Source organism: Diadema setosum, chromosome 1 (assembly GCF_964275005.1).
Source record: "Diadema setosum chromosome 1, eeDiaSeto1, whole genome shotgun sequence".
NCBI classification, from domain to species: Eukaryota; Metazoa; Echinodermata; class Echinoidea; order Diadematoida; family Diadematidae; genus Diadema; species Diadema setosum.
In genome coordinates, this window is record NC_092685.1 from 5,438,063 (window position 1) to 5,451,189 (window position 13,127).

General features: G+C 37.3%; 1 protein-coding gene across 1 annotated transcript; it reads right to left on the reverse strand.

The window, feature by feature from the left end:
• Window positions 1-3,384: 3,384 nt before the first annotated feature.
• Window positions 3,385-10,169, reverse strand: LOC140233027 (sulfotransferase 1B1-like). The gene is made up of 7 exons (XM_072313139.1): window positions 10,037-10,169; window positions 9,178-9,339; window positions 6,532-6,791; window positions 5,811-5,925; window positions 4,923-5,020; window positions 4,147-4,321; window positions 3,385-3,494 (listed from the first exon to the last, which is right to left on the reverse strand). Exons 1-7 carry the CDS (start codon window positions 10,167-10,169, stop codon window positions 3,385-3,387), a joined length of 1,053 nt encoding a protein of 350 aa, XP_072169240.1.
• Window positions 10,170-13,127: the final 2,958 nt, after the last annotated feature.

Consider the following 13,127-nt stretch of genomic DNA (forward strand, 5'->3'; position numbering starts at 1 on the left):
GCTCCACACTTATCATCCTAAAACAAGCAAACAAACAAAACAAAAAGCGATTGTAGCGCTCCACATATTATAGTCACAGCCCTGAAGTCTCCACACTCACTTTCCTTTAAAAAAAAAAAGTCAACAACAACAACAAAAGTAGCGCTCCACATCTCGTGGTCGTATCGCTTGCCTAGGCTCCACGCAACCAACATTCACGTTCATGGTACGATGATTTACATATTCGCGAATAAATCACCGACGAGACTTTTAACCTCATGCATATTCTTTAGGCTCCACACAACGCTCACCTTTCCTCAAAAACAAAATGTCACATCGCTTGCCATACGCAAGGCTCCACGCTTTAATAGATTCACATTCGTGGCAAGCTGATTTACATAGTCGAAAATTAATCATCGCGACGTCATCGACCTCCTACATAATCACACACAAATAAGAAAAATTCTGACAGCTCCACAACACCGTCAAGCTTTCATAATTATCACGACATCATCGACCTCGTACATAATTATTCACAAAGACAGGCCCTGACAGCTCCACAACACCGTCAACCATTCATAATCTTGTCTAAAGGATGCCCTCATTTCCCCCCTTATTAACGCTATCTAATCCTATTAGCAAATAATGACATCATACATATTCATGTATATGATGCCATTTTATGCATATTCAATTATGACGTCAAGGTGGAGCTCCACCGGCTCCACCGGCTCCACCGGCTCCACCGTGGGTCGTACGGGTACATAGATATACTACTAGAAAGTCTGAGCTCATGATATACTGTTGTGTTCAGGGTCAATTCTGCAGTAAAGTCAGTACAGTACATTCCACCATCCCTTCCTAACTGTAAAAAGTGGCAGAACATCTTTTTGCAAAGCTGATGATTAGATGATGATTCCCTTGCAAGTTCTCTTTATATAGATATCATACTTCTCATAGAGGAACCCTTGGTAATTAAAATGTCTTTGGCTTGACAGCGCTAACGTACATACGACCAACTGATTACTTGTATATAAAGAGAACTTGCAAGGGGGTCTAGGGCAAGTACCCCCTGGGCAATTACCCCGGACCCTTGCCCTGGCCCTAATAGTAATCCTAATCCTGAACCTAATCCTAACCCAAACCCAAACTCCTAACACTAAACCTAACCCTAACCCTAATCTTAACTCTAACCTTACCACTAACCAGTATTTAGCCGGGGGGGGGGGGGGGGGGGGTAATTGCCCTCTGGGGGTAATTGCCCGGATACGATCTTCACGTATTTCAAATTTGAGACTTCCTGCGTGCCTTCTAGCTATCTGGATGATGAAATATATACGCATGCCTTGATCTTCAGACATCAGATTTCTGTACGCAAACCAAATAGGCAGGATGTGAGATTTTTTTTTCTTCTTTGTCAGAGCTTGGTAAACAATGCAAAGATGATTTTATTGTTTGAAATTCATAAGTGTGCAGGAAAACTGGTTCATGCATTTGTAGTCATAGGCTACATGGTAATACTCAATGTCCTCACTTTTTTCAATGTCCTCACTTTCACTCTCTCCTTATTCTGTGTCTTTTAATATGATTCCCAGTGATCAAATGGATTTCAGGCATTAATGCCTGAAATTTAGTCCAGTTGTGAGTGAAGCCAATACATGTATCATGTTATTCGTGATTGCAAAGCGTTTAGGGTGAAAATCTACTACCCTTATCTGTTGAGTGCAAACACAGTACTGGCCAAGTTGTGCGTTGTGTGTGACTGTGTGTTTATCTCGTCAGTAATATGACATAAGAAGTTACAGTAATTTACTGATACACACAAAATGATGACTTGCAAGAAACTGGCTTTTTTTTTTTTTGTAAGCTGTCTTTTATCCCCCAGAGCTTGTCTGTTTCTTAAGCTCAAGAATGACATAAATTCTATCACTATAGTCATTTCTTTTTCTCGGCATGTTTTCAGTGATTACTGGAAATGTATTTCACAGAATTCAGTATAGACACAGCGTGTTTTGGCCTACCTAACATGCCATGGACAGTAGCAATTACTGTGTACTCATTATAATTGACTGTCACATACCCAGTTTTCTACTGCAAACACGTCATGATCACAGGATAATACTTCAGCCGAGCTTTCCGAATGCAAGCAAGAAGGCTGACAGACTTATTAAACAACAAAGAACTTTAAATATGGAAATCTTGCACGTGTCAATGATGAAAACTTGACTCCATCGAATATGTTATATGAATACACACTTGTCAAGAAGTTACATACAATGTTAATATAAAAATACGAGTCAAGGATGAAAACTTGACCCCATCCGATGTGATATAATTATGAATACACACTCGCTTGCTTACAATGATATGAACATGACATTCAAAAGTAGTACAAATGGCAAACTTCAAGGTTACATACAATCAGGTTTTAATATATACATGTATACACAAGAACACTGTCTCGCCTATTCAGCTCCCAAACTATATGGAATGACTTACCATTAGAAGTCAGGAAATCCCCAACTGTAGCAGTGCTTAAATCAAGACTCAAGACACTTTTTTTTTTAAAAATTGAACTGCGCATTATTGTCAAGCATGGTTATATTATCAGAGCTTTTGCAGCGCAGAATATACCTACATAGGTTTTGCACTTTATGAATTAATATTAATATTATTATCATTATTATCATTATTATTACCATTATTATTATCATCATCGTTATTATCATTATCATTATTATTATTATTATTATTATTATCATCATCATTATGAAGATGGTGATGATTATTATCATTACTATAATCATTATTGTATGGCTGAACATTGTTTAAACTTATCACAATGTATGTTAGGGCCACATATGCCGTTCGACTTGAACTTCTGCTCAGAGCAAGTGTCAATTCATGATTTTAGCAGTTTAGTGTCCTAATTTCATTTGCCATTCATTGAACATGATCCTTTGCCAGACCACGTACAGTTTGAAGAGTTTTTCACACATCATGCTAGGCTTCGACATGGTACAATTATCCGTTATCCCAAATCCAGAATGTGAAATTTCATTTCTCATTTAGTCTATGTGAATGACACAGATTACAATACATGTAGCATCAATCAATGTAAAGAAGAAAATATACACGTATGCTTTACCCATATATATTAATATATTTATATTTATATACCTCATGTATGATACATGCATATACATACATACATACATACCTACATTATAGTGTATAAATTATGTATATTTAATATATTCATTTTCAAATTTTACCATGCAGTATACACTATTTTGTACTTACTATCTCTAAAATGTATGAAACATATTCACTGACTTTTTTTTCAGTCCAAATTTGTTTCACATCAATTTTTGGTGGCTTCGAACATAGGCATATAAAAATTGTTTATTCAAACTTTACTGGAATATCCGTTCCTGCCATCTGCTGTTGATACCACCTGTCAGATGTTTCATTCTGAGCCACAGTGAAGCGTTCTTTCCATCCCCCAGCAATGCCTGTAAGAAAATCAATTCACCATGGAAAATTGATGTGCATGCAGGTTATTTTGACTCAACTGCTCAAATGATGATATAGCGAGACCTAACAGCTCAGAAAATTGCTACAGTCGCATTGGCCCTATTTCCAAACGGTGGTTTAGATTTAGACCACTGATTTTTGAAACCATGATGGGCTGTGCCATCCATGGTCTAAATTTAAAGGCATAATTTACCATTTGCAGATGAAAGCATTAGTGCTTTAAAATAGTTCTAAAATGTGAGTTAGGGATAGAAACAACCACTGTCGAAATTTGAATCCGTATAATCGATGTTAAGTGTTGTTAAATACACAAAATGTGAACAATAGTTATAATAAAAATGTTTCCAGACTAAACCGTATACAGTTACGGTTTATTGAGAAAAACCCTGATATCTCCTTATATTTTAGGTTTTATTGCAAATATTTCATATGGTATGATGTTTTATGATACAACAGACCTACACATATGCATCAAATGTGATATCTGGAACATTTTTGAAATCACTGCTCCCAAAGGTAAACTGGACCTTTAAAAGGGCGAAAGCCTGGTTTAAATCTAGACCATGTTTGGTTTGGAAATTCGCCCATTGTGTCTACTATATATGGTTACAGAATTAATATGTTACAAACCTTTGGAAAGAAACTTCTGGTGCGTTGCCATACTTCCACCATTCTTCTCAGATTCCCTCTGGTACGTTTTCTTCATAGCCCGGATGGAACTATTCTCGACCACGCGTTGCAAAGACTCTTCCGACAGAGGGCGTCCGAGATGGCTCGCAATGTGCTTGACGTTTGTAACAGGAGCCTGATTGTTTGGATGTAAATTTCGTGGTGACACCAAATAGATTCGTTATTCATACTGCTTAAAAGAGGGTTGAAACATCAATTTAATGATTCATGATTTGGACTGGATTAAAGACACTGTATACTACTGAGAGCAGTGATTAAAAAAATATAGAGTTATCACATTAGTGCATATAATAGTGTAGGTCATCAGTAACTGTTATCACAAAAAATCCTACCACATAAACATGAGGGGATGTCACTATTGTCTCAATAAACTTTACCTGTAAATAAATGTAGACAGTTTATTCTAGAAACAATTCTAATAAAATTATTGTCACCTTTGGTATATGTAACAATACTGAACATTGCTTATACTGATCAACCTTTTTAACATTGGTTGTTTCTATCCGTATATCTTATTTTAGAACCAATTTGATGCAATAATGCTGAGTTTTTGTTTCATTTTCAAATGCAAAATGATGCCTTTAACACTTTCAATTCAAGTAAGGTATATTAGTATTATTGGTTACCACAAGGACATTTCGATATAACGAAAGAAAACTGTCTGTTCCGAGGGCGCCGTTACAACGAGAGCGCACTTTACACTTAACTTCTCTTACCAATAAAATGTCCTCGTAGAACAAAAACAGCAGATTTTGTTCTTCGCGAATCTCCCAGAATTCTTTAACGTGCTCGGGCCAGGGACCAAACGACATTCCTGTCACAAGAATGGGGAAGATTTGAACGGAGAGTATCGCGAAGTAACTTGCGAATTAACAACGATTTGCAACAGTTTGCGATGAATTCAAAATAGGTGGTACCCTTGTCCGATAAACGTTATGGAACAAGGAGTGACGATACAAATTGGTGGAAGCTGTTGCTAGAATAATACTGTCTGTCTGGACCAATCCTTCTTTGTAATTTTTTCTTCTTCTTGTTATCTCTTTAGTAATGATCACATACTTATGTAAATATGATTATATAAATATAATATAAATATACGCATGAATGATTTTCTAGATAAACGATCAATACATTAAAAGATATGTTTGATCAGAAAATTACAATCACATTGTATATTACGCATGATGAGCAGTTACACGCAATTTAAGCCGATTTAACCTGAAGTAAACGTTTCAAACGTTATAACTCACAAACTTCGACGGATCCTTGTGTATTGTCTTATTTCAATAATTTCCTTTAAAAATGCATAATAACAGCCGCAGTTTACAAAGAAGTTCGACACACGAGATTGTCTTGGCTGCTAATATACTGTCCCGCTACTCCCGTTATAACGAACACGATTAATAACGACATTCTCGATACAACGAAATAAAAATTCAGATCCCCAAATTATCACCTATACATGTATATGCCTTTACGTACAATACTGATCGGCTATAACGAAATTTCTATAAAACGAAAGAAAACTGCCGGTTCCGAGGACTTATGACTTATAACGGAAGTCCTACAAATAATAATCCAACGCCCAACGAAAATGTACCTACCTCCTTCAAAGAATTCACGGACATTTTCTTCCCAAGTTGTAGGAAGAAATTTCTTGGAGAGCATGTTGAACCAGGAGGATGTGACGTCTTTTGGGTTTCTGGCAACATAAATGACCTATAATCATTATGATAGGTAAACAGTAAAGAAACAATATAATTCATAATCAGTGGCTGTACACGCGACGATAGTGATCTTAGATTTTGATACTGATGTAGCAAATTTAAATGGTTTAATCCTCGTTCAAGGAGATTAGCTTCTCTTCCTTCTTCATTTATCATTTGAAAAAAAGAATGACCCCCTAAAAAAGAAGAAGAAGAAGAACTTGATGAAGAAAGAAGCTGCGTTCATATGCTGGACTGAAACGAATATAATCAATATAAAGATCTCCCCCCCCCCCCCAAAAAAAAAAAACAAAACAAAACAAAACAAACAAACAAACAAACAAACAAAAACAAAACAAAAACAAGAACTGTTGGTTATTCAACATCAAATTTGCTTTTAAAAACCAGAAACTGCATGATACAAAATGAAACTCGAGCGGTTCTGATGTTACGAAGCCCCTGGTGAAAAGTTTTTATACCATTGGGCCAATCGGAAAGAAATCAGAAAACAAACAAACAAACTCATGTAACAAAACATCCGATAAGGTGGACAGCTCCAGGACCTCCTTCTGCCGAGTTTCAATGTTTTCTTCTGAAAGGGCAATAAATGACTATAAACCTTGGCTTTCTTCAGCATATCTGGAGGAAAGCGATCACGTCTGAGATGGCTTAGGATTGTTCTCGGTGAGGGCGCTTTACGAATGATGTCAATGAACGGCGTCAACTTGGGAGGATTTTTCTCCTCTTCTTCTCTGGTTTTCGGCAGCTTCTCGTCCATGTCGATCATCTCAATAGAGCCGGAGAACAGCGAACGGTCGACCTTCTCCGAGTAGCCGTCGCTGAGTATGAGACCGACAATTTCCGCCACCCAGTGTGTTCCTGAAAACGATAGACATGGGAAAAAGGTTGTATACGTTGTCGAATCATCCGGTTAAGAAAAAGGGGTGGCAGATACCACACTTGTCCTTAGTCTTACCCCTGGTAATCACCCGGGTGACAGTTATCGGGAGGGTAGCTCTCCAGGCGGTAGTTTTAATACACTTAACCCACACACACACACGCGCACCCACAGAGAGGCTGACTGGCTAATTCTCACTGATAAAGCAGAACCTCATTTTAATGATTAATTTGAGAGCATGAAAACCCAGTTGCCACATCAAGTTAGACACAGTCAAAAACAAATAAACAAGCACACAAACAAACAAACAAACAAACAAAAGAGTCAGGACCAGCAAAATCACCCTATCACAAAAGAATTTGTTATATTCCACCTTATAATGAAGCTCCGGACAGTAGTCGATCTACCTAGTAGGTACGATGGACACCAAAGCTTTTTTTTTTTTTTTTTTTTACAAAATTATAGCTGCAGGTACCTGGTTCCACTCCTTAATTATAAAGAACACTCCTTAAATGAGATTGATGCACAAGATTACATTGACGAGGATGTGACACGTATTTGTTTTGACTCACACTACCCCATTATAAAACCCGACAGACAGGACTAATTTTTACATTAACAAGTTTTGATTACTGTTGTGTAGTGTGGGAAATATTGTGACAAAAAGTTCATTTACAAAATAATAGCAAGAATTTTTCAAAACCTGGCACTATACACCGTTCTATGTAACAGTTGAATGTATCCAACATGCTCAGTAGCATGATTTGCATGATTAGAAATACATCATGAATTAAAGTAGGACAAATACATGTACAAAATGTTCATGGAATTCATCCAAAAGTATGTGAGGGACAATTCCGTTTAAACATGCTATCTTGCAAATTCAGAGTGTGATGCATCATATTGAAATTTTGAAAGTTTGAAACTAATTTCAAACGCAGAAATTCGAGAAGTGAGATTAGAACCAAGAGTATCAATATAAGCCAGTTCGGAGATAGCTCATGTGCACATGGGTACAAAATGACCTTTCATTTTTCTCAGTTGGTTTTAGGCACTTTGCTCAATTCAAAGCGACAGCAGCTTGCCCAACATAGCAATTTATGGAACTCGTATTCTAACAAAGAATGAACCTGTGTAGATGAAGTGATCAGAATGGTTCGTCAATCAACACTTCAGGGAGCATCCATTTCATTGTGCTGTTTTGAATACATTAACAAACTTTTTCTGTTAACATTTCCAAATACCATTCTTGCTGTCAGGGGATGTACTGGCAGGCACCATTTATAAGGATTACATGAATAATCATTGCATCACAGGTGTTTATCTCAGTGAAATTAAAAACCAACCTGTCTCTCGGTACAAATTACCTTTTTCTGCTCATGCTCAAACTGGAACCCCGAACTGGCTTATTCCAGGCCATAATTCAAAATAATCACGTATGATAATTAAAACAACGTCAGTTGCAGTCCAATGATATGTTATGACAAAATATCCAGGAACTCCCAGTTCTGTCAGTCTTCTGTCCTTGTTTGTATTTTCTACATTTTCTTTACATGGTCCTTTTTTAATACTTTTTTCCATCTTGAACATTGAATTTATTGTGCTGCACTCATAATGAACTGTATATAGATTACAGTACACACTTAATTGTGTTATGGGCAATGATTGCAAAATTACAACTAGGTTGTACAGGCTGAACAAGACGTAGTACTCGTAATCACCCTGTTGAAATGAAATTGAAATGAAATTGAATGAAAATATGAAGAATTCAAAGTGTCTCATTGAAGCCATCCATTTTCGCAGAAATAAGCTTTGTTTTAAAGCTGCAGGAATTGTCTGTGTCTTTTAATAAACATTCGACACAAGATTTTTACGAAAACTGTTCCCTAATAGCTGATTGTGGAAAAACAAAAACCACTCAGGTATTGTATCGTGAGTGAATATTATGTGTATGGATCTAAGTCTCTTAAAAAACAAACAAACAAACAAACAAAAAACACAAACAAACAAACCTCGAGACCATTGTTAGTTAGTTAGTTAGTTTGTTTGTTTTGTCACGTTATCTAAATCATTTAAAGTTTGAAAGGTACAGAGCCTAAGCGACATAAATTGTAACCGCTCCGCAGTGGAAACGCCAGAGCTATGCTCACTAAAAGCCTGGTCAATTACAGCTTATTGTCATCAGGTTTCCGTAATGCCGAATTGCAGGACTGAAGTAAACCAAAGCAGTTTATACCGAGCAACAAAACACATTCACCTTGCTTTCATCTACAGAAAAAAAAAACACCTTTAAAGTAATCAAGCCTACTGGTGAACGGGACCCAAACTGTACACGTGATTATAAATATTAAAAAGTACCGTTCTCACCTGATTTTGGGAAAGTGATAATAAAAACATCGTCAGGACGTACTTCCAGGGATTTTACGCCTTCTATGCTAGAATCTAGACATATATTTGGATATGTAATCCCTTCGTAGATGTGTCTGTAGGACGTTGATGGACCTTCCCGGATGTCAGTCATCTCATAGACTGAAAAAGAAAAAAAAAAAGAAAAGAAAAAAAAAGACCGAATTAGATCGATTAGGCTTTCAAAATGATAGGCAGTACCGAATACATTTCAATTATTGATCAAAAGATTGACCAATACAAGACTGACTATCAGGCATTGTGTCTTATATTAGGCCTATAGATAACAAAACGAGTTTTCACAACGCCCTGATCAGTTGTTCAACTATAATTGCAGTATCCAAAAATAGCGAAAATTGTAACACATTGCCTCCCTTCTCATACAGTACATCAGTGTTGATATAGAACATAAAAAAAAAAACTGGCTAACTGCTCGCAATGAAATAGGTCGTATACATTGTACCTTCATACACGTTTATCCATGCATCTCAGTAATACACCCTTTTATCCTCAGTCATATTGAAGGCGTGTCGAAATGCTGAAATGCATTACGCTTTCTAAAGCAGTAAAGGAAGCAATAATGTTCAAAATTCAGGTTCTGTAAGGCCCCAGTCACTGTCATATACGATAAACACGGATCCTCAAGGATCTACACGATGATCCGGGGCTTTCCCGGCGTCAACACGGATCTCTCCCCGGATCAGATCCGGGGTGGTCCGGGGTGATCCGGGATGTCTATGTGACTGGGGCATAAGGCTGGAAGAGCGCGGCGTCTATACGGACAAACACGGCATCTACATCCCCGCACGGATCAACATACCAGCTACACAGCAGTCACACGGACCATCCCGGATTGCTCTGCCAACACGGCAGTCCCCGGATGACACCGGATGGTTTTGACCTCCAAAAGTTGCCGTGTTGGTCTCCCGGATGTCCAAGGATGTCCAAGGCATCAACGCACCTCTCCCCGGATCACCCCGGATCAGATCCGGGGTGATCCGGCATGTCTATGTGACTGGGGCATTGAGATTGTAGAAATCAAGCCACAAGGATAACGTGAAACTATAATGCCTCACCGGTATAATTCCGGTCGGTCTCGTAATCCCTATCGTTGTCACCGGCTGTATGTGATGGTCTGCAAAAATGTTATATGAAACATGACCAAAGAAGACGCAAAAAATAATCAAAAAGGATCATGAAGCAACAGTTATCCCGTGCAAGCTTCACTGTCAGCTGCCCTGCAGTACTTTTGCCAAGTTGGAAGCAGCTATTCCACAGAACTGTTGAATGTCAACTTGAATGGATATATCGTTTACCAGCCGTTTCCATTAACGAAGTGTACTTGAACGTTATATCGTTAGCACCTAGACCTTTACATAGTCAGACAATCTGCATTCAAAGTACACAGAACACGGTTCAGCACTGACAATGCAAACAGTCAGTGTGTAAAAATCGTTAGTAAATACTGATATGATATGGACTGGCCTTGAGAGGGTACATTAAACATTGCCTGAACTAGAATTGTATTGCAAAAACCAGGGGAATATGTACGATTTCGTAGAACCACAGCTCAGATATCGATATGGGTATTAATAATGCGGATGGTTGCCCCCAACCCCTGAATTTTCTTTATATAAATCAACATGCCGCGAGGTGTTGTATGCAAGACAGCTTAAAGTGTTTGTTGTTGGGAATTTTGAGAAGAGAGTAATAAGGGAACTTGTAGTTTTTGTTGTTGTTGTTGTTGTTTTTTGAAGTCGATGGGTAGTTTGATTCGAAACTTTAAAAGATATTCTCATCAAGACGAGCTTCCATTTGAATAAAACACGTCGTCCTTATATTTGAGGGGGTTAGCTTATAGGGCAGACTTTACTGACAAAGTACGATTAGAAGCACAAACATCACAAAATGCTCAGTGACTTCAACCATCTCCACAGGACAAATTTAACAATGTGTAATAAGCATTTGATTTATTTCGCAATATCGCAATTCATGTACAGGCATAATCTGTTTTTATGTCAGAGTCTCAAACATCAGTCATGATCCTGAGATCTATTTCGTAATTAAGACTCTTATACGTTTTCATAGAGTGAACGTCATTTCACTTATCATTTTCGAAAAGAAGGATATTCTAAGTAATTCCGGTCTGATACGTCAGAAATATAATTTCATTAAACATCATCCATGGTGAAAGTCAAATCATTTTCCCATAGTTCATAATTCCGTGTGCAACCCAAAGCACCACGTTATATACTTCACACGATTGATAGTTTTTATCATCTTAAAAACATAAAGGAAGATACTACTCAACTGCGTGTTACCTTATGCATAAATCAACCTTGAATAAAGATTTCGACATTTTGATATTCAAAATCTTATACACCACTTGAAATGTGAATAATGAGCAGGTATCTTTTTCTATTGTAAATGTCCTATATCTTTTGAACATGTCTCGTCACAGCAATGTCGCTCCCACGTTGCAGTACTTTGTGTATAACAAATCCACGTTGCAAATAAAGTCATCATCAGTAAGTCTGACGATTATTATGGCCAGTGAAAGATCAGCTCCAATTTCGTTACCTTGTCCGCCTTTGTCTTGGTAATTAAAAGAAAAAGAACAAAAAAAGATGGAACAAGAAGAAGAAGGGGGGGGGGGGAGCTAGCATGCGCGTTGACTCTTGTGCGCACAAGCATGTTTTCACCCAAATCAGGTGAAGCAGTCATTGGTGTCTGCTGAATGGTATGTCGCGCGGAAAAACGAAACGCGAAGTATCGCGAGACAGGCGAGGCACTTGTCGATTTTATGTCTGATGTGAGTACGCCTCAAGATAACGTCTAGGAGTTACTACCGGCATCTTACCAAGCGAGGATAGCTATTATTGATATCAACTGTTTGCCAGCTTCCGAGAGAAATCTCTCTCTATGTCATCTGACTTAGAGGAAGGTAAGTAGGCCTACTTATTGCTGGCCTGTTAAGAATTGCTTTGACCCTTAAATAAAAAAAATACCAACATTATCTCTTATAAGCGAAGTTATGTATCTTTGTATTTGTCTCTTTCACTATCCTTGTCCTTGTCTGTCTTTTTTCTTAATCTGAATTTATCATAATTTCGTATATCATTGCATACAGTAATCTATATCATATTTATGTTAAGGGCACACTCAGGTTTTCTACTTGTAGAGATGTGTCCCTATATAGCAGCATGTTCAAATCAATCACATTGTTATTGTACTTACATGACTTATGAAAATTGTTTGCTGGAAATAGTGTCATTGAATTGAAAGCTGAAACTGATGTGAGTAGAGCCATGAACACTTGTGTCTTCATCTTTTGAAGGTATCTCGATTTGAGTTACTTCGTAATGTCAAATAATAAACAAGCAAACAAATTAAATAAAACAAACAGAATATTTGAAGGTCAATCTGCACTCAGCTTTTGTGTAAAAATAAAAGAAAACTGTCAGAAAAAAAAAAACTCACCTGTATAGTTACTTGATCAGAAGACTCGGATATACAGTGTTGGATACTTGGAATAGGTTTTTCTTCTGTTCTCCCTTTTGGGAAAAAACAGGCAACTAAAAGAGAATGTCTTGTAAATCATCAAAAGAAATATCTTTGTCATAAACCACTGGTATTTACCAACAATTTGTTAAACGTGGATATAACTGATAGCAAACAATCATGAGGCTATATTCCTTAGTTTCAATTTTATGTCTACGATATCATTAGGATGACAAATTATGAAAAACTACCTAATCCATAATTTTTGTAATGAATGGTAAAAGAGAAATGAAACTTTATTAAGGAAAATTCATATTAAACGGAATATAGCTCCTTCAAAGTGTGAGTACTCCATTTGCATGCTCGATTGTTTGTTTACTTGTTCTTCTTCCATTCAAAACAGTGATATA